The following is a 22,576-nucleotide window of genomic DNA, read 5'->3' as shown; positions in this document are numbered from 1 at the left end:
CAGACAGGACACTTTAGCTTTTTTATCAGACATATTATGCACTCGCACACAAACTCACACACACTCACATTATGTGTTCTCTTGGAGGAGCCTCTGGGGGATGCACTCTGGAGGAAATCTATTATCAGGTCAGGAGTAAACACACACACATACACAGATATAAGGCTTTCATCGTTCTATTTCCAGCACGTACAGATGAATGAACTAGAGCAGAGCAAACAAACACACACACTTACATTTACACGCGTACAAACTCTTTCTGTCTACAATTTCCTCGCATCATTGCACAACCTGCACACAGCTCAGCCCCACAGAGTTGTGTGTCACAGCACAGATGGTTCGATCAGCTGCTGTAGGTGTGAGTCATGAAGATGGCAGCACACTGATGATGTCACACGTGAGCCCAGCGGGGCGGAAGCACAAAGATGATGTCAGACCTCGAGGAAAGTATCAGCAAGGAAATACTGATTTATTAAAAATGAACAGGATAACTAAAGGTATTAAATTAAGAAGTATTGAGACTAAGCTGAGAAAACCTGAATAAGTAAATATATTTGAAATTAAAGAGAGGCTATGAAACGTTTAAAAACAGTAATTACCAACCAGTGTGAGCTGGTTACGTTTGTTAGCCATATCAAGGTGGAAATGTTTGGAGACGAGTCAAGCTGCAGCCCTGCAGAACATTAAAACCGCGCCTCCTTCAAACTATTTCCATTATTGTAACTTTTTAGCTGTAAAGTAATTAAAAAAGCTGCAGAGTCCAAGCCACGCCCCCTTCAGAAATGCCTGATTTCGCAGCAGCTTTTTTAAAAAGTTGCAATGCAAATTAGGATGTTTCAAGGGGTTTTTTTCTCTTAAAAAGCCATGAAATGCTAATTTCTCACTGCACATGCACATTCAATGCTATCCATTTGTGCAAAGGAGAATGTAAACAATAAAACAACTAAAAAAGTATAAAACAATGGATAAGAGACAGGGGGATTACTGTACAATAACTATTTAAAATCAGTGATGACATAAGATGCCCTCTGATGTTTTACAACCTTGCAGACCTCAGGGGATCAATATTTGGTGATGTGCAGTACATGACTTCACGTGTGGGAAAAAAGAAAGATTGGTCACATTTGAGGAAGTTGTGGCAATCAGCCAAAATTGCAAAGTAAAGAAAAAGTTGGGGCAATTGGTTGAATTTGCAGGAACGCAATTTTGCAACTGAAATATTCAAGAGCAGCCCAAGGCATCTCCTCTCATTAAAAATGACCCAATCTGCATAGGCCCCGCCCACTATGCACATTTCCAACCGCCTCCTCTGTTGCGAAGACAAAACACGTCTCTGCCATCGTTAAGTGGCAACTTGTTGAAACTTAGCTAGCTTAAAATGTAGTAATGAGTAGTCGTAACGTTAACATTAGAAGTCAGTCGTGAGTTTGCGATGACGGTGACAGCAGGCTCGCGCATCGCCAAAGTGGTTGCCATAGGTTGCACATAATGATATGCATAGCATCACCCCATGCATTAACCGGATTGGCTCCTTAGGTTTGTGACGTCTCAAACCTGCCAATCTGAAAGCGTGTTGTTCAGCCTGTCCTTGGTGCACTGCAGTTTAAAAGCAGACAGGCCCAGCCATGGAGATGACTGCTGATGTTGTCCCTGATAGATGGCAAGGTCGAGGATTAAAAAATGTTTGTAATAAGGATAAACAATGAGCATGTGTCAGCCCAAATACTTAAAATAGATTTATAATATATTTATACATGAATATCAATATTTAGGTGGTAGTGGGGGCGACTGTTGCTTGGTGGTAGAGTCGATGGCCTTTCAATCACAGGGTTGGTGGATCAATACCCGGCTGCTGCAGACTACATGTCGAAGTGTCTCAGACTACATGTCGAAGTGTCCTTAGGCAAGACACTGAACCCCAAATTGCTCCCGAATTCAGAGCCGTCGGTGTGTGACTGTGTGAATGAGATTAGCTACATCCTGATTGAAGATTGGCACTTTGCAGAGCAGCCTCTGCCATCAGTGAATGAATGGTTCAACATCAAAATGTAATTTTTGTTTGTTTTCTAATGTGACAAATTGAATAATTTGAGGGGAACGATCCATTTTATTAACCAGTAACATCCGTTACATGACTCTCTTTAAAGCCACCAGACTCCATTAACAAAAACAGTGATTTAAACTTGCTCATCTACTGCTCCCTCGACTGCTTAGTTTCTTTGTGATATTGTGTAACTTTGGTGTTTTAATGGTAAGTTTGGATCTAACACGATATTTTTTTTACAACACACAAAAATAAATTTAAAGGAAACTGAGGCAGAAAATAAAAACCTGTGAAACAATAGCTGGTGATGCTCAGGGATCGTTTTCATATTCAGCACCACATTCCTCGCTCATTAAATCAGCGGCACAGATTTCACTGTATTGTTTGGTGAAGTGTGTCTAAATGCATGAATTCATCGCCGAACAATGAAGAGCAGCTGCTTCGGTAAAACACGAACTGTGTGTGTGTGTGTGTGTGTTTTACGAATGCTAATGAAAGGCAAGGCATAACCTCTTAAAGATCCTTTTTCTCTTCATCCCTTAAACCTCTGACCTACTCCAAGTGTCTCTCTTTCTCCATGGTCCTTCAGTTTCATTCTCTGACAGAAATGAGGACCATATTTTTTTTATTAAGGCAGCCAAAAAAGAATCCTTGCAGCTCCTATCCTTTAAGAAAAATATATGTAAAAAAACTCATCTACTGGACCTGATTTCCTGCTAATGTGATCCTCAATTTCTGGAAGAAACAGTGACATACTCTATCTCCTAAAACTACAGATCTTTTACCTTAAGTAATTTAAGTTAGTCTGAAGTCTCTGATGTAAGAACCTATGTAGAAACATTCCTAACCCTTGCACACAGCGTACAGTGGAAAATGAGAGAGGAGACAGAGTTTAAACCAGGCTTGTAATTACTGCAGAAAGAATGAGCTCCAGTCAACCACCAGTGCAATTCAAAGCAGCTGAGCTTTGTAAAGCCGAGCCGTGCATGCTATTTTTAAAAATGAAAGTGACTGTGACTTGTGTCTGAAGCTGGGTTATTCTGGTGGCACACAAAAAAAACATGCTAGCTCAGTTAGTGGATGTTTTTTACTTAATTGGAGACAGAGCGGTGGGACAGACAAGAGCTAACATGCACTGCTTTACACTTGTAGCAAAACTGATGGCGATTTAAATTGCATTGTAATTATTTTGTATCCAGCTTTAAGTCTTTTTATTGTCTGTCAAGAATTCTTTTTACATACAGATATGCTATCTCATCAAACAGTGTTACACTCTACACCTCCTCACAGAGATACCCCATTTTAATCTGAATACACAGCTATTCAAATCAGACAAAAGTTACTCTACCCTTCTGTTCTTCTTCCGCTGTTATTGATTTTAAATCAAGTGATTAGGTGCTTTTTGCCACAAGGGTCATTTGCATAGAAAGGGGCTAAATTTGCCCCAAATGTCTGCATAATGACTCATTTAAATACGGGCACGTTTAGCGTTTGCAAAAGCCATGCAATCTTTTAGTGATTTCCCCTCTTAAAATAAAGGTGGACGTAGCCACCGTGACGTCACCCACTGATTTGTTAACTGTGGTTTTGACGGTCACCACTCAGTTTTTTGAGCCAGAAGTGACAATGTTTGCACGAGAGAATGGAGACTGAGAGGAGTGACTGGTTAGCAAATGCAAAGTCATTCAGCTAACGCTAGGCGCTAGCTTGGTTAGCAAGCAGCATCCTTAAGAAAAAAGTCAGTCGCGACAGATACTGTTAATATTTGATGTTTTGGACCTAAATGCTAATGCCAACCTTCTAGCATTTTATCAACAACAATGCTATTTACTAGCAGTTCTAATCTCTATCATGTTCACAACCTTAGTTTAGCATGTTAGCATGCTAACTTTTTCCAAACAAATTCAGTTGAGGCTGCTAAAAATGTCATTCGTTTTTCAGGTATTTGGAGCTGGAACATATATTTATCAGTCAAATATCATATTTCTTCTGTTTATATTTCCTATATTTCTTCATGCTTCTTACTGTATCGGAGCAACTGTAGCGCCCAAATCCCCCCTGGAATAAATAGTATAAGTATTTCTGATTCTGATCATGTCAATCCATCCTGTATATGTTGAGTTTTGTCTAAATAAAAAAAATGTCAACCTCCTAGAGGTGCTAATGGCTTTGGTGAATAAAGATAGGCTTCATGTCTGTGTCAAATATCACTGTGATTCTTCAAATCTTCATGGCTATAAATATAAATTAAAATACAGGTACTGTTCAAAAGTGAAGCTGGGGTTATCAACATTTCATTTCATTTTACAACAGAGATATTCAATGGCAGATCTATAACACTTGTGTTTTTAACACGATACTCAACGAGCTCTTATAATACAGTTATCAAACACTAACATCTGCTTTGTGCTTATTTGTTTCTTGTTATTTAATGTGATGGAGTTTGTTATTGAGCTGAAACGACAGCAGCACAAACCCGCTCCGGAGAAATGATGAAGTGAGACACAAAAGCTTTGTGTACTATTCTTACATCCGGGCCTGTAATCGACATCCCAGCAGAGAGCCGACTGTTATCAGCACGCAGCAGAGGAGGGGGGAGGAGGGGGAGGGAGGAAGGAGGGAGAGGAGGGGTGGGGAGTGAAAAATTATAATGACAATTCTCCTTTACTGCATGCCTCTCAAATGTTTTTATGTCACACACAGATCTGTTTCATCACATTTAGTGCAGGTCCCGTTTGACTTGTGTAGCCGACCGACGGGACACGCTGAAAATGTTCTTAAACCTAATCAGCAAAAACCCTCCGACAAGTCTATTCTTAGAAAACACTAACATAACCTTGACCTCCTTATTGATGAGTGTTTTGCAGCATGAAAAATCTAACCTACATAGAAAACCAAGTGAAGAATGAATGCTTCCAAGAAACAATGCAGGTTGAAATATTGGTTGGACTTCATGAAAGGCTGGAGAAGAGTAAGAATAATCTCAAACAACATGCAACATTAACAATTTCAAAACAGTTCCCTTATTATTCCCCAGCAAGAAGAGCCGCCATTTAAACGTCTCGGCTCGATATAGCCCTGATTTAGTCCGGTTATGTGTAGCCCACTTATAGCCTAAATCTTCAGAAAATAGATCGCAGGCTGACACATAGACGGACAACCTTTTATGCTCACATTCACACCTGCAGGGTGATTTTAGAGTCACCAGTGAACCTAAGGAGCATGTCTTTGGACTGTGGGAGGAAGCTGGAGTACACGGAGGGAACCCAAACATGCACGGGGAGAACATGCACAACTCCACACAGAAAGACTGTATTCCAGTCCGGACTCAGTATAAATTGCTGTGAGTGGAAATTGGCACTTCAATGACTGTAGTGATTGTTTCAGTTAGGTCTCCTCTTGCCGTTCGTCCTCCACTCAGCTAATCCAGAACAGATCGTCTGCAGGAGCCGAATTTGTCAACAGAGCTGTCAATCATCATTTTTACAGCATCAAATAGCTAATTAAAAATAAACTTGTGAGAAAAATGAACACTTGGACGTAAATCAGCATGATAAGAACTAACTATAATGACAGAAACCATGTTTGAGAAAAATGTATTTGATGTGTATTTAGATTTTATAGTTTGACTCATGTCCCATCTGTTAACATGGAGGAGGCGGGCTTTATGACCTATACTGCAGCCAGTCAGCAGGGGGCGATAGAGAGGGTTTGGCTTCACTTTTAGGGAGCTGTCATGTCGTCCATCATTTACCCACATAGATGTGTCAAGGACTTTGCCTCATTTGTGATGGTTTCGAGAGACCCTGAAAATGTTTCATCCTCCTGATTTCAGATCAGAAAATGCTCACATTGGTTGTTCAAATGATGTTTTATTGCTTAGGTTTGGGAACTTGTTTTGCGAAGCCTTAAACTTGAATTGGTTATATATGCCTGCCCCTAATACTTTAAAAAAAAAAAATTTATTTCATGGGGTGAAGTAACAGTTAATGAAGTATATATTTCCAACAGAAATAAAGAACATTTCAGTTCAAACACACAAACATCCCTCTGTCCAGCCTCCCTCTTATCATCTTTGTTTCCTTTGTCTCTGTGCCTGTCCCTCGGCTGGATGTAAGTGAAGTACCGAGTAAAATCCACATGTGAGGACACACACTGGCCATTAGAGCACAAGTGGCCTCTGCAGTGTAATTGAGAGAAGATAAAAAGGAGAAGTCCTAGGAGACGCCTGGAGGCTTCAGACGGCCGAGCTGCTGAGCTGGACTCTCTGCAGAGGACATGTCAGCTCAGTGTGAGTCAGTTCAGTGAGTCACACGCTGAATTTCATGTATGTCGACTAAACTCACGAAAGCCTTTTCACTGTTTCACATATAATATGGATGTCTATTGAGGAACCTTACCTATGCTGCTTTTGGGTCAATGGACTTTCTTTTGGAGCGAACGCTTTACTCAAAACAGAACACACAAATCATTGTATTGTCTCTTTAAATGAGAGTAAAGTGAACATTTGATGGAGATTTGCCACCCTAAAAGGGTGAATCTGGTATTTTTTAAACCCTGGGCCCTGTTCTTACACATTTATGGTCTAAAAACTAAGGTACAAAAAGTTTCATCCAGTAGCGGCCAGCAGCAACAGAACCGTCTGCAATGGCTGCAGCTTAATCCTTCGGGGCAAGTACGGCCAATTAAATTACATCAACTAAAAGCGCCTGTTTTTTGCTACTGATAGGCTCAGATTGTTGTTGTAAGTGTCTGACAACATTACGTAAAGGAGCCCTACAAAGATAGACCTCTATGTTAGAAGAAAAGATACTTATATGAAACCAGAAAAAGAGGTTGTGCCACTCTCTTTGAAGCCACCAGACTCCATTGACAAAAGTGGTCATTTTAACTCTTGGAACTCTTGGAGTTTCCAGTCCACTTCTTCCTCTACTTCATGTTATTGTATGTGTTTATCATTGTGTTGGCTCTTAACTTACTAATTAAAACCCCAAAGTCAACATTAACACAATAAAACTAATGGATAATGGCTCGGTAGACAGACAACTTCTGTGAGTTAAAATGACTGTTTTGTCAATGAAGTCTGGTGGCCCCGAAGAAAGGGATAGAAAGGCTTTTTCTCTGTTTCTCTCCGACACTTGGAATAACAATCGGAGCCTGTCAGTGACAAAACAAACACCTTTAAAGGATACACTTTGATCAGGCATATTTTCCCCCAAGGATTACAGGGAGAGAGGAAGGATGTGTCTCTGCTGTCTTTGCAGACTGTGTGCTTCACCCCTCCTCCACCTCTCCACCGTCAACGCTCCACCAAGGTCTCTATCCCAACACATCTCTCTAACTGAACTGAAAGTCATTATTAAAAAAAGGTGTGCATTCATGTTAGCGTGTGTGCTTCCTGGTTAGTGATCGACAACACGTGTAACCACACTTTGATTGGAGTTCCCCTCAACACAGACATGATATATATTATGATATATATATATATTAATCCTGTTATACAACTTCTCCTCGTATTGTACAACTCAGGACGTTGTATGTCATTAAAGTTTCAGTTCCGGTAAAAGTCTCCCTCTGTTATGAATATTTAATCATCCAAAAAGTGCCTTATATAAGTCACACACTGTAATAAAACACTTAAATAATTGTTACACATGAGTCCAGTCTGATGTAGTGATCCGTTTTGTTTCACATATTGTTGGAAAGTTCTTCAGTTTGTCTCCTATTTGTTCCAGTAAATGTGTTTGTCTGTCCACACCAGCAAGAGCAGGATATCCTGACGTTAACACACACACACACACACACGCACACACACACACACACACACACACACACACACACACACACACACACACACACACACACACACACAACTTCCAAAAACACAATGCACCTTTCACAGCGACTACAAAGTTTCTCCATTATCCTGCCGGGCAGAATGAGTCGTTCCACCCTCACACACACTCACTGCCCGCCTTAAAGGAAACACTGCACTCTATATTCACACTCCATAAAGACCCCCAATGCTTTCTTATTCTTACTGTCTGTCTGTCACCATCTATGAAAGACTGTACACTCGGTCACAGCCTTACACACATGCATAAATAACACACACAGAATAAGCTGCATCACTTGGCTAAAAATACACAGCCTTCCTTTCTCTCGGAGAGATGCCCTCTCCCTCATAGAGACAAGCCCAAAATACTCCACTCTTCATTTCACTTGGTACACTGCACTTCCCCTGAAAGCCACAATAAGACATTTTATCCTCTTCCTAATAAGTGTTTATCTGTCCTAGAGGCTCTTTTATATTTTAAATCCAAAGTCTTTTGTGTGCTTTTACTCACAAAGACCCTTATGTCAAAACTAAGCAAAGGCTACAGCCAAAGTGCCCCATTGTCACCATCTGAGACACAATAAACTGCATTTCCAACACAAGAACTTTCCTGAGGGACGAGGAACCTTTGTGCTTCCACTGCAGGGACAACGGTCTAAAAAAGTTACAGGGACAAGCTTGCACAACTTAAAATTTTATTTCTGCTACTGTTTTATTTATACAATTGTTTTCCTTCGGGATTAATAAAGTTTTATCTTATCTTTAAAAACAAAAATCAGCAACTACAAACCAGTATGTTTGTTTACTGCTCATTTACATACATAAGGCAGCATATGAGAGATACTTGATAGATGGTTTAGCTCAGTTGGTTGAGCAGGCACCCCATATTTAGAGGCCACAGTCCTCCACGCACTAATCTCTATTTACAGGGACATGGATTCCCGGGACAACAAGTCTGTTCTGGTTATTGTTTGTACTACGTTTCTGGTCTAAGTAATGTTGACCAATCACGTATCAGCAGGCTGTGGCGTATGCAGGAATAACAGTCCGTGTGGAGAGCAAAAGCAGGCGGAACTAAATGTGCCGTAATGCCATCCCAACGATTTAGCTTCTTATTAATCTCTATAAACAGACATCTGCATGCTAACAGCTAACAATCTGTTCTAGATCTAAAATTCAACTTGAAATGAATTCGCTTGACGCTGTGTCACGAAAGCCGTTCAACGTCAGATTTCCCGACTTCCTCGAATGCATCAGATCGATCCGACTTCCGTTCAACAAACGAGCATTTTAAAAGTTTTCTCCTCTTGAGGACGGACCTGACAAAGCTTTTGACTTGTTACTAATCTGCATCATGATGTTGAAATTTCAGCAATCTTAAGCCGTTAATTAAAGTCGATCACAAGAAAAACGGTTTATTTGTCTGTAAACAATGCAGCACACGGAAAAGAAAGCGTTGACTGGAAGTTTATCGCTAGCTGCTGCTACATGCTCGGCATGTTCACCGTTGGCCCCAGAGGCTTTATCGTTGTCAGACTAATAGCCGACGGGATCCGAGATTGTCGACGCACTGATCGCATATTTAACTCCCGATCTGCCGATCATTTGGTACATGTCACCCCCCACTACTCCCCACATTTCCTATCTCTCTTCAGCTGTCCTATCAAAAAAATTAGCCTTATTTCAAAATCTTGAAATGATAAGGTGTCACTTTATAAAACATGATCGTTGCATCAGCAAACTAATTTAACTAATCTTTGTGTGTCTTTGGACCAAAGTGGAAACGCAGGAAGTGTGAGGCTGAAGTAACATTTTAGTTCCTGTTACAAACATTTCAAACCTGTTGTGCACAATGCAATCTGTCCATAATCAACATGCAATTAGTGCTCCTTAAGAACTCAACAATAAATATTGTGCCAAAAAGTTGTCTCAGCAGCTGAAAATTGCAAGGAGAAGTTAAGGAGCAAGCAGGTCTGGAGTCACCCCGTGGGTTCCCTGGGGCATGAATAAGCTAAAGCACCCCTATTCACCATTTCCAGTGAGCATTTTCCCTTGAAAAGACGTTTGGTTCAAAAGTGAAAGTTTTGTCATTTATGTTTAGACCAGACTTTACCAAGATTCATCACACACTCACAATCATTTAGGGCACATTTCATACATTTAACGGCTAAAATGGTTGTGTAAGTGAGCAGTGCATCACGGTCACCAATGTAAACATGACTGCAAACACAAGTGGAGTTCGATCTCACGAGAGCTGCTATTAAGGTCATAAACACAGCCCGTAAAGCGCTGTGTTTATGATTTTTGTATTAAAAATAGATTGCTTTGAAATAACAACTTTTGCTTAGACGGGATTTCATCTAACCGTATTTTTAAAATGGTTGACATGAGGTCTTAGACGTTCAGACCAGATTTCACCCTGTTTCCAACCAAATTCCAGCGCTGAAATCCTGGTTGGTGTTCACTGTGCATTCACACGGAGGTCATTTCCTCCGACGTCACACTCAGTTCAGGAAGCTAAAAGATGCTACAAAATCATACAGCTGTTTTCAAGGTTAAAGTCATATTAATATAGGAAATGTGACAAATCATTATAATTTCACCACTACCAGATTGAACAGCAATGGCAAAGACGACGGATAGTAAAAACATGAAGGGACCATTTTTAAAGATAAACAATTTGATAACCCATTAGCTAACAGTTAGCATTCAACAGCAGCTGAGCTTCCCAGCATGTCCCTGTGTGACATCAGGTGAAAAATTGCTGCCAAAAATATGAAAAAAGGAATCTTATTTTAAAAAATGTATAAAATATGCACAACAGCTGCAACATACAGAAGCCCTCAGTGGACATGCATCCATAAGTTTTGTTTACTCCATTTTCCTGTAACAACGACAGCTTATTCTGTCTCGTTACCTCGAGATAACAAAGCTGGTTTTCTCGTGATAATGGGACACTTTTCAGTCGATCTAGAAAACAGAACAACAGGCTGGTCACTGTGATATGCTGCCATTGCCCACACTAATGAGGTAAGTTAAGCCTGTTTGTTTTTGTTCTGTGCTTTTGCAGCTCTGGGGACACAAGTTCTGATCATCTGACTTTACGGTGGGGCAGTGTTGATATTTCCTGATAACGAAAACAGAGTAAATAAAATGTATGGATGCATGGCCGCTTCGGGCTGCCGTAGAAACATCACATTTCCTTCAACAAAAAAAGTGAGAATTCACGTTTCAGTAAAACTTTTAGGCTCTTTTCATTTGTTGTGCTTTCGCCGCGCAATTATTATTAATCAAAGTAATTACGACACAGACAGCCCGGGGGTTCGATGCCCCTGAGGGTCCTTCATCCTCTGGGAAGTTGCCTTTTTTACCAAATTGGTAATCCAGCCTTGCATCCATGTACATCATGTTACATAATTCCTGAGCCGTGATGTAACCCTACGAAATTTATATACTTGTCTTTCACCCTGGATGGCTGCAGGCCTAAATTATGTTTCCAGCACATCACTCTTACATGATCATGATGTGGTCGTACAGACATTAAGGCAGCAACAAAACAAGTCTGACGTGTGTAAATCTTTGCTTTCTTCTGTTGCTGTACTTCAGGTTTTTCAGAATAAGAGCTGCAGAGATTTCAAAAGTAAACTTACTCAAAGGACTTGAGTGTCTCCACCTTCATCACACACCACAATAACTCCTGCGTGCTTCATAAAGTGTGAGGCAACAAAGCAGACAAAGAGAGGACACGCGATGTTTTGAAAAGTCAAATGCATCTGCTGGAGCATTTCAAATACCCCTATTACAGTAATATGCAAGTTTACTCGAGCATGTTCAAGAACACCCATGCACATGTGCGTGCTGTGTGTGTGTGTGTGTGTGTGTGTGTGTGTGTGTGTGTGTGAGAGCGTCTCCTCACCTGGGCCATGGTCTTCAGCAGGACTTGGGCTGACTCCTGGTCCTCAGCATGGCTTGTGAAACCTCGGGTTGGTTCTCAGAGGATGATGTTTGGGTTTTGCTCATGAGCGGGAGTTCACTTCACACACACCACCTCCTCCTCCTCCTCCTCTTCTGTGACAGCACCGTCCTCTGAAGTGCTCGCTCTGTGAAATACCGTACTCCTCCTCTTTCTTTTTCTTCTCTTTATGAACACAACCTCCCTCTCCTCCTCTGAATATGTCAGAGGAGCTTGTTTCCCTTTATTCCTGTCCTCCACGCGTCTGCCTCCGCTGCTTCAGTGTCTCGGCGGTTGTAATCTGGGCTCACACCACTCTCTGCCTCTCCTTTTCCTCCTGCTCTCGCTTGCTCTCCTCTCAGCTGCTCCCCCTCCTCCACCTTCCTCTAAAACCCTCCTGCTTTTTCCCTCCCTCACTGTACACAGTATTAGTGAGAGACAGGGGAGGGGAGGGGGGAGGAATCAGAGGGATAGAGTGTGTGTGTGTGTGTGTGTGTGTGTGTACCATGTGACCTGATGGTGTAGTAGGATTCCCCCAGCAGCTGTCGCACTCATTCCTTCATACTGCTTTACTATGAGCTTCATACACTTCCATTGATGGCTACTGTTGCTAAACTATCAATGGAGCAGGGCTTAAAGTGGCCACAGACAGATGAAGAGGAATTTGCTGTCATAAACTGCAGGTCCTCTCCTGAGGAGTTTTTTTCTGGGAAATTTGTGGACCCAAAACGATAAATTTGAAGCTGCACTGATTTATATTTTTGTTATAATTCAACCTAACATGTTGCATGTAAAAGAACACTATAAGCCCCTTTCACACATGCACTGTAACTCCTGAACATTTCCTGACATCATCTGTGTGAGCTGCATGTGTGAACGCAAACGGCCAAAATTTTTCACCCCGACTTTATGCAGACTTTTTCCTGCCAGCCTCCGAGTAAAATGTCCGCAAGAAGTCGTGGGGCGAGCCGATGTGTGACCCATAGACTGTATAAATAATGGACGTAGCCAAATGAAGCCGAAATATACCCACTGCCAATGCCATTTTTGTTTTCTTGAGCCAAGTGACCATATTTGGACGACAGAGTGGTGCTGCAGAGGAGCGAGGGGTTGGCAAACGTCACGTCCGTTCATTCGTGAATGAGCTAGTTTGACTTTGTGTTTCCCACAGAGTGAAATTGTGACGGTGACTGACTGCAGGTGTTTATCAATCAGACTAAAGAAGTAGCAGACTCGCTGCTCGCTCACCTGGTTAAAGAAGGGCGGGTGAATAACCTGTGACGGGAAACTTTAAATAACCGGTCTCTTCATCACTACAGTTTGCTGTAATCTCTCTTCTGACTCCTATTTACAGGCCGACGATTAAATAGATGTTTGATAAACACTGAACAGGCTAACAAGCCAGGTATGGTAAGCACAGCATACCTGCTACTTAATGCTAAACATATATGAATACAAAAAGAAACAAGTAATTGAGACCATAATATCATTAGGGTAATGTTTACTGAGGTAATATCAAGTAATGAGTTTGTGTTCTGTTTTACATAATGACTGTATATAAAGAAGGACGACATGTCTCCATCTAATCTCATTGCACAAAATTGTACAAAAGGCTAAACCCCGACCCTCTGCCCTTCGCTGCATGTCATCCCCGCTTTGTCCTACCTGATTTCTGTCTCTATCCGCTGTCCTGTACAATAAAGGCAAAGGCCCAAAACAAAAAAAGTAAAGCTTAAATACCCTCAAGATCGAGCGCTGACATCTTGCACTGGTGACGTTTTTTGGAGCTAGAGATCCGGATCGGTAACGATGTCCCGCCCCTTCCTCTACCCAAAACACACCTTTAACTTTCCCAAAAAAAGGATCCGGCACGTCGCCGTATTTAACAGCAGAACAGCTTCTTGTGTCGGTCTGAAGCAGATATTCACGCTTATGGAAAGTTCAATGACGTTAGTTACGTCTCCTCTCGCCGTTCCTCCTCCACTCTGATACTCGGGAACAGAACGCTGCAGGAGTCCGGTTTGTCAACAGAGCTGTCAATCATGAGGTCACACCCCCTTTTTATTTCATCAAATAGCTAATTAAAAGTAAACTTGTCAGAAAAATGAACACTTAGACGTTGGAGTTTGATCATCTGTTAACATGGAGAAGGGGCTTTATGAGCTATACTGCGGCCAGTCAGCAGGGGGCGATAGAGAGGGTTTAGGGAGCTGTCATGCTGTCCATCTTTTTATACAGTCAATGGTTTTATACAGTTAGGGTGGATTTCACTAAGAATGAATTGCGGCTGCTGGTAGCTCCATAAATTGCGCATCATTTGCCCCCGTTATCTGCTCCATCTCAAGCCCTGATTCACAAAGCAAACTGCACTGATGACATTCAAGCGCAAACACGCCCATAAAGATTCACCGATTTGTGCAGTTTGCTCGTCCATTTAATAATCCCTGTCATGCATAAAGGCTCCAAAGTGTGCCGGTTGGCCGGGGTTGAGCCTCGCACAGCCCCGGACTGAATGGTCTCCCTATTATAATTATAATGACAAAATATAGCAGACTGTTTTAAATTAGCAGACAAATACATTTTTTGATCTCACAAAAGGTGGAATTGTCGTTACGATCACTGGAGACTCAGAGCGTGACAGCCCTTATAACACTGCGCTGCAGTTCCCACCAGCTCTCTGCAGACGGTAATATTTTCACTCTAACTGCGCGGTGCTGTTAGCGCCGAGTTCGTGGATTAGGTTTTGCCACGAGTCTCATTTGCATAGAAAGGGGCCAAATTTGCCCCGAATGTCTGCATAATGACTCATTTAAATACGTGCAAACGGCACCAGAGCTAAGAGACGCTGTTTGCTCTGCAGCGCACTTTGGGTGCATTCAACCCTCTGTGTGTGCTTCGAGAATGAGGCGGAGGCTTTTTGTGTCATTTGCACACGTTTAGCGAGCGCAAAAGCTGCGCAATCCTTTAGTGAATCAGGCCCTTAGTCTTCTTTTTGCGACGAGTGGAGTCGCCCCCTGCTGGACATTAGACAGAATGGTTTAAGGGCTCTTCTGCAGTGGCATGCCTTTTGAAACAAGGATGCTATGTCTGCTTCCTACATAGTGTGAATGGTGGAGCACAAAGATTCACATTCAGATCTACTTTGAGTAGATTTCTTGTCACAGTCTCTATACACAGAGAAACATTCAAAGCAGGGCATTTACAGACAACAACACAACAATAACACTGTTATTTACAACTTGCCCAGGCTTATGAGGGCCGTTATGGCTTTCGGCACTAAATCCTCCCAAATTGTACTTTTTTTTGCAGATAATTTGTTTGAATCTGCAGCCAGAGGGGAGGAGAGAGAAGAGGGGATTGCATGGGTCGTGAGCTCAATGCTCTGCAAGTGGTGGCAATGTCAATGTGGGCTGGCAGGTTAGGAGTGTAGATTGTTCTAGAAGGAACGTTAATGATTTTCAGGAGCTTGTATCTTTTGATAATAGTGAGCATGCTGAAATCACCGGTGGTGCTGTATAATAATAAGTACACTATAGGAGGCAAGGTTTGACTGATAGAGTTTAGGGGTAGCAGAGAATATATTAGCAGTGTTTATGGATGCCTGTGAGCCATCATAGCTCTGTTTAATGTCCAGGATGATGCAGAGGAACTTCACCATCACACTGTCTGGCCTTTGATGGAAGCGGCCCCATGGGTGGTGGTGAGATTTTTGCATTTAAAAAGTGATTAAAAGACGAGTTAATGTTTTGATCTTATTTTGTACTTTTCACTATAATAGCGTTGCCGTTGTATTGAGTCACATGAGAGAGTCATCGCCCTGATCGCGCCCAAATGATTGCATGTGACGAATAGAAACTTAAATGAGATGCACTGTCGCCAATTAACAATATAACGTTAAATCTTACAGATGCCCACATATAAGCATAAATCCCCACCCTAATAAGGAGCTGTCTGTATTTTGCTGAGTATGTTTCTGAAAGACGGTGACTCTACTGTAGAAACATTCCCTCTACTAAACGATGCTACGAGCATGTTAATCTCTGTGTTTGTTACCTGTTGTCGAAAAGCAAGCTTTGGCTGCTTGGTTGCGGTCGGCGTACACTCAGCTTGAGCATCACTCTGGTTTCTGGGGTTCTTTTGATACCAGCTTTGTGTTCGCATGTTGTTTTTGCAGGTGCTTGGTTATATTCCATATTGTGTTCACAGCAGTGGATAGGTGCTCCTGGCCTGGACACAGTTTGCACTTTACCCTTCAGTTATTTTCTTTTTGCGCAACAAACTCAAAGTAATGTTGATATCTCCATGATCCCTCAAAAGTTGTAGGTCATGCTGCCATTTTGCTCTATCTTTTGCTCTACCACGCTTGCACTATGAGTGTGCATGAAAGGGAGAAGACCGTATGTAGCAAGTTACAACAGTATTGTTTGATTATTAATGGTAATGTGATTACTGAATGTAAGACAGTAATGCGTTACATTACTGCGTTACAGACAAAAGCAATGTGACTACAGTAACACGTTACAAAGTAACGCCCAACACTGATGTCCTCTTAGGGCTTCTGTATATATTTGTACTTGTCCTATTTTATTGTTATATACCTGGATTTTTGTCACATCACATTTGTGTTTATGAACACGTAAAGGAAATGGATGGGCGTATTGTCTTAATCTAACTATGTCTGTGATTAATTGCATATTGTTTCAGATTATTTTGACTGTTCTGCTCCAGAAAAGACTTGTTTGCTCCCACATGTTACATGGTAAGGATTGGGAAATTTTAAAACAGCATTTATACGACGGAACATGATCTCTTTATTGTCGATAATATATTACATTTTTATGTTAAACTGCTGCTACAACAAATGAATCCTAGTTTCGAAATCTTGTCAAAAGATTGTATTGACTTTTGACAACTACTGTGGCGTTTATGAGCTTTAAAACAATCGTATCATTAAGAGTTTAATGTTAAAAAATAAACAAGGTAGTGACAGGACAGGACCCGATCTAACTTTTTAAAATAGGTTCAGGTCGTGGTTCTATGATCTGACGCCTATTTGACGCGTCGCTGCAGCAAAACAAAATAAACTGACAAAGTTACAGAATATTAACACATTTGAAACAGTCTGTTATTTAATAGTAACACAATAACACACACACACACACACACACACACACACACACACACACACACACACACACACACACACAGAGTCATTCTATCCTTGAGGAATGAGGAAAAGGACATCCTGTGGTGCTTCCCCTGAGCTGTATAGCTGGAAACTCCCACCCCACAACAACAGGAACGGCAGGCCGGCCCGCCACAGAGGCCAACACTGTTCTGTTCGAACAATCACTCTTTTTACTGCTGCACAGTAGTTTAGTGCATACAGGCACGTGGCCTGGAGAGTAAACATCCATTAGAGTTATTGATTTTATGGGTTCTACTGTTTATTTTGGTGCTGAACACTAGAGCCATGAACACATCTATAACTGTTTGCATTACCCGTTTTAATTAGTCTGAATTTAAACAACCTGTGAGTTCAGCAGTGCAGTGTGGTAGGATGTGAAAATGTTCCTCAGGACAGAAACTATGAAAGGTTAACAGCGCCATCTGCTGGACAACAAACGTACATGCACCTACAGACTTTTTAAACTACATTTGGAGCCACATGCATTTTACCTTCACACTGAAGATGAGAACATGATAAGACACTATTTCTGTATCTTGTTTCCGGTACATTGTTGGCTTATTAATCACTTTTCAGTCCCCTGATTCACAAAAAGTGTTCATGTAAAGTTATACCCTTAGTTAAGGATCAATGTTTCTGTTATTAGGCATCTAAAATTATAAATCTAATCATTATAATCATTATCATAGGAATATACAATATTTCTATAACACCTTTCATTTAACACATACAGCCCAAAGTCCTTAAAGCTACTGTGAGGAACTTTTTGGTTTGTGTTGAGTTTGGCGCCCCCTGTGGACGAAGTCGTACCTCTTGTCTCTTTGCTGATTTAGCCCTGTATATGCTTAAGTGGTGGTTTTTAACAAAAAGTCTCACCCTGCTTTCTTTAACAGTAAATGAAGTTACATATATAAGGGCTTTAATGAAAAAAGATGAAATAAACATAAAAATTGGGATAGAGTCCCATAATCATATGATAATAATAAATTCAGTTAAAACATATTTGCTCTTCCGTCTGTTTGTTTTATTTTTTGAGCCTGCGTTATTTTATGTTGTATAATATAATTTAATTATATTTTGTCTTAAATGTTTCAAAATGCGAGATGGGTTTGGAATTTAAGTAAATAATCCTATCGAAGATCATTTAAAAACATTGCACTAAAGACGAAACCCTTTACTTAGAAATAATTAAGAAAAAAACATTGCACTACACACTTTAAATTTTTTGTTTTGGCCAACAGGTTATTTCAGTAGCATTCGCTACACGTGATACTGGAGTTGAACAGTAGGTGGCGGTAACGTTATTGCTACAATAACTAGCAAACGTAGAAGAAGACGCTGGACACCATCTGTATTTTTAGCATTGTGAAATGTAAACAGGACCCTGGACGTGATACAACGGAGAGCTGTCCTGTTAGCTGTGGAGCTTGTTATACCTGACAGACCGGCTGCACCTTAGTAAACTGAAAATAACAGCCCAAAGCTTTCGTTTACTAGTTAACAGTTTGTTTTCCACCAAGCTCGTGCTGTAAGAAGTAGCCGCTTTTAGCTAGCAAGTCTTTCTTAGCTAACACGCTAACTCTGACAATCAAGAGCGACACTGTTAAATGGGTAGGCTAAGCACTTTAATTGACCTATTATGGTAATTATGGTTATGTTATTATGGTTGATGAAATGGTAACAGCTCTGTATTTGTTCAAGTAAGGTTAGCTGAGCTGCTTAACGAAACTTTATCTCCGACCTGTAAAGAGCTAACAGATGGTGTGAACAGCTAAATAGTAAGATATGGTGTGAGAGCGGTTGTTCAATAAATAGCCCAAACCTCTCTAAGGGTCAAAGTTCTTGTAATTACTTGTTTTTTTGATTCGCGCTTAATACACAACAAAATGAAAACACATGGTGTTTGTCGTTTTATAACTCACATTAGGTCAGTCTAAGTAATGTTGTCTTTATCACTACACCCACATACTTCATTTTTTAGCCTGTAAAACATCTAAAATTGTTATGTCTTCAGAATGCGTTTTTCTTTTAAGTTTGAATAAAAAAATATATTCAAGCAACTATCGCAGAAGAGCAAAGCACATTTAGAACAATATATAAATATTCAGTCAATCAGATACTTAATTATCTCACACCACACTCAAAAAAGTAAGTACATTTTATTTATAGACCACTTTGCTCAGACAGAAGTCAGAAAGTGCTTCACACAAATAAATACAATATGTACATAGATTAAAGCATAAGCAATAAGGTGCCTCACTGAGCCACATTAAAAATCATTCAAGACAGACACTGCAATAACAACGTATAAAAACACTATAAAATACACGGAGCATTCACTGTAAGGAGACTGGTTGAAAAAACAAAGTTACCAAAATGCCTGTACAAACAGATATGTTTCCAACTGAAAGACTCAACAGAGTCAGCAGATCATATAGCTATAGGCAGAGCTCTACAGAGGCTTGGTGCTAGGGCCTCAAAAGCACAATCGCCACGAGTCTTAAGGTGTGTGTTCGTGGAACGGACAGCAGGTGAAGTGTGTTGGACCTTAGAGAACGGGCTGAAGAGTATGGGTGGATGAGTTCTGCCAAATATTCTGGGGCCATGTAGGGCTCTATAAGTGAGGGTGAGAATTTTGAACATGATCCTATAAGCAATGGAGAACCAGTGAAGAGATTTGACTATGAGAGTGATGTGAGACCATTTGTTTGAACTGGTGAGAAGTCTTGCTGCAGCATTCTGTATTGACTGTAGGTGATTGAGGGAGGAGATGCTGAGTGAGGTGAAGAGAATGTTACAGTAGTCAATGCGGGATGATATGAGAGCATGTATGAGCATCTCAAGTTCAAAAAAGATCTGCCTTTGCTGCTTACCTTTACCTTAATAGCTCTACCTAACCTAAAGGGTTAAATCTTTCCTGCTGTGCCTCTTTTTATATACAATTAACACACTGTAATATCCCTGTTAAATGTTTTTCAGATCTCCCATTCACTCTGCTGATTGTTGTGGCTGAATCAGAAGTCCTCTCCTGCCAGTCGAACATGATGCTGTGTTTGCAGACATGGTCAGAGCGAGGTGGGCTCTGAGGACACAGAAAGATTCAGAGGAACTGTGGAGGTATCAGGGGTGACAAGAGGGCTCTACGGCTCATGTCTTCCTCTTGAACATTCACATCCTCTGACTCTGAGCTGTGGAGATAATCCTCAGCATGCTGAGGACAGCAAAGATGGAGCTGCTGAGAACTCTGGTCAGTGAGCGTTTGTCAGCAGTCGCTCAGGAGATCTATAAGATCGTAGAGAGAACGATTATGGAGTATGAAGAGGAAATGTCCTGTTCAAAGTGGGCGGTGGACAGCCACTGCAGACTTCAGGATGTCGCCAAATCACAGAGTGAAGGTCAGTTTGTTGCAAATTTTCTAGTAGCAGTCTTACTTACTCAAGTGTGTTAAATAAATGTTGCCCTCTCCTTTGCTTCAGAGTCTCTTCAGATGTGTGCCACAGATGTGAAGCTGCATCCCGCCAGCATGGATGTCAGCACGTGCAGGGAACCAGAAAACACCACAGAGCCAAGAGAAGACTGTCCCAACGTCAACAACATTCATCCAGACTGTTCTCCTGCTAGTGAAAATGATTGTCAGAGCGATCAGGAGATGCTGATTGATGTTGAAGATGTTGATGTGAAGCAGGAGAGTGATCTAAACTCGCCTTTGAAGAAACTGTTCAAATGTCCTGTTTGCTGCAGTGGTTTTCCCTCCAAAAAGAAGATGGTGCAACACTTCAAAAAGCATCCGGAGGACAAATCCTGGTCGTACCAGTGCCAGTTCTGTCCCCGCCGCTTCTGCAACAAATCTGAATTCATTATTCACACAAGGACACACCAAAGCCAGGGAGACAGTCTGCTCATTCACAGAGGGAAACACGCAGAGGAGAAACCACATCAGTGTTTCAGTGAATCTGGTGTTAAGACGATTCCTCTAAATATCACTCCCTATGATAAAAGTGAGTTTGATCAAGAGTCTCTGCAGCCACTGTGTCTTTACCAAATCCAGACAGTTGCTGACATCGACAAAGCTGCAGCTCCAGTTAATCATATTAAAACTGAGCCAGTTGAAACAGACTGTGGAGTATCAAACAGCACCGCAGATGATCTGCAGCTCCGTTCACTAAATCAAGGTGAACAAAGAGAGACAGAGCCCAAACTTTTTAACACGGAAAGTATCCCGCAGAGACAAGTGTCAGGAAAATCCTCTGAGCTCATTGTTCAGTTTGAAGCAGGAACGGCGCAGAAACCTTACAAATGTCCATGTTGCACCAAATGTTTCTCCCTGACTAAGACTTTAATACGACACTTAAAGATCCACACGGAGGACAAACCGTATCAGTGCCAGTTCTGTGGGAGGAACTTCTGTCAGAAGTCAGATCTGGTCAATCACACGAGGATTCACACAGGAGAGAGACCGTATCAGTGCCCAGAGTGTCACAAATCCTTCGCACAGAAAGGAAACCTGGTGGTTCACATGAGGAAACACACAGGAGAGAAACCGTATCAGTGCCGAGAGTGCAGCTGCAGCTTTGACCACAAAACCTCTTTAGAATTTCACATGCAGAGACACACATAGTTTCCAGCTTTGTCCCAAACATCAGAACTTATTCTTTGTTCATGTAGTTTAATTAAACGTGTTACGTCTAAGCTCGTAAGGGGAAAGGGAGGCAACATAAAACCAGTTGTTCTTGGTAAAAAAACAAAAAAAACAAAGTTATTTATTATCGAAGACGGTGTGGCAAGTGCAGATGTTAGGAATACTGCAACCTAAGAGTTGTATATATTTATAACCTAAGCCCAAGAAAGAGTAAACCTACACGAGACCTCATGCCTTACTGCAACCATAATCAGAAAGTTCAGTTTGGTTACCAGGGAAAATTGTTGGGATTATTGTGATGTTTCCAAGGTCAAGGGTCAAAATTTCAAAATATCACCAAGTCAAGGCTGTATCTAATATATGTAAAGCTCTCTTACTGTTATTTAGACAACATTCAGTACCTAAACAGGTTGGAGTCATAAATATATTGCAAAGCAGAAAAACCTCTGTATTGTATCTGTTTTTAACCAAACCTTTATTTCTCATCGTGGCTGCTTTAACATGTTAAGTAAGCGTCAGGGCACTTCACCGCTGCTCGGGTCACTATTGTCTGTCTGTTTATTTATCAGTTTAAAACATTTTTCATTAAATTTTTGTAATATTTTTTTGAAAAATGATGTGAGAGGTACCTGTTTCTACATTAAATATTACAATTAATGTGTCAAGCCTCTGTCTCACTCTGTGTCCTTAAAGGAAGTTACTGTTTAATGGAGGCCGTGACTGATATCTGCCACTCTGGGAATTTTTTTTACATTTAAAGGTAAAGTCCATCCATCCATTCATTATCTTCCGCTTATCCGGGGTCAGGTCGCTATGGCAGCAAGCTAAGCAAGGTGACCCAGACATCCCTCTCCCAAGCAACGTTTTCCAGCTCCTCCTGGGGAATCCAGAGGCGTTCCCAGGCCAGATGGGATACA

At 41.2% G+C, this 22,576-nt stretch overlaps 2 protein-coding genes across 2 annotated transcripts in view; one reads left to right on the top strand and one right to left on the bottom strand.

Moving 5' to 3' along the window:
* LOC138593135 (rho GTPase-activating protein 23-like) overlaps positions 1-12,179 on the bottom strand; it is an 85,574-nt gene extending 73,395 nt beyond the window's left edge. The window contains exon 1 of the mRNA XM_069664000.1: positions 11,797-12,179. Within this exon, the coding sequence (XP_069520101.1) occupies positions 11,797-11,805 (9 nt within the window). The 5' untranslated portion in view covers positions 11,806-12,179. The remainder of the gene's footprint in view (positions 1-11,796) is intronic.
* A 6,289-nt stretch (positions 12,180-18,468) lies between these two features.
* Positions 18,469-21,761, top strand: LOC138593855 (zinc finger protein 300-like). Its single transcript, XM_069664937.1, has 3 exons — positions 18,469-18,631; positions 20,000-20,415; positions 20,497-21,761. Exons 2-3 carry the CDS (start codon positions 20,229-20,231, stop codon positions 21,636-21,638), a joined length of 1,329 nt encoding a protein of 442 aa, XP_069521038.1. The 5' UTR covers positions 18,469-18,631; positions 20,000-20,228; the 3' UTR covers positions 21,639-21,761.
* The last annotated feature ends 815 nt before the right edge of the window (positions 21,762-22,576 follow it).

The sequence above is a fragment of the Semicossyphus pulcher genome, unplaced genomic scaffold (genome assembly GCF_022749685.1).
Source record: "Semicossyphus pulcher isolate SPU_LCO1_2020_fin unplaced genomic scaffold, fSemPul1.0.p SCAF_16, whole genome shotgun sequence".
Classification (NCBI taxonomy): domain Eukaryota; kingdom Metazoa; phylum Chordata; class Actinopteri; order Labriformes; family Labridae; genus Semicossyphus; species Semicossyphus pulcher.
The sequence above is the reverse complement of the archived record's forward strand: the minus strand, read 5'-3'. Positions and strand labels throughout refer to the sequence as shown.

Coding starts and splice junctions, on each gene's coding strand:
- LOC138593855 (XM_069664937.1), top strand. CDS start 20,229: ATGCTGAGGACAGCAAAGATGGAGCTGCTGAGAACTCTGGTCAGTGAG. Junction 20,416..20,496: donor CGCCAAATCACAGAGTGAAG/GTCAGTTTGTTG, acceptor CCTTTGCTTCAG/AGTCTCTTCAGATGTGTGCC.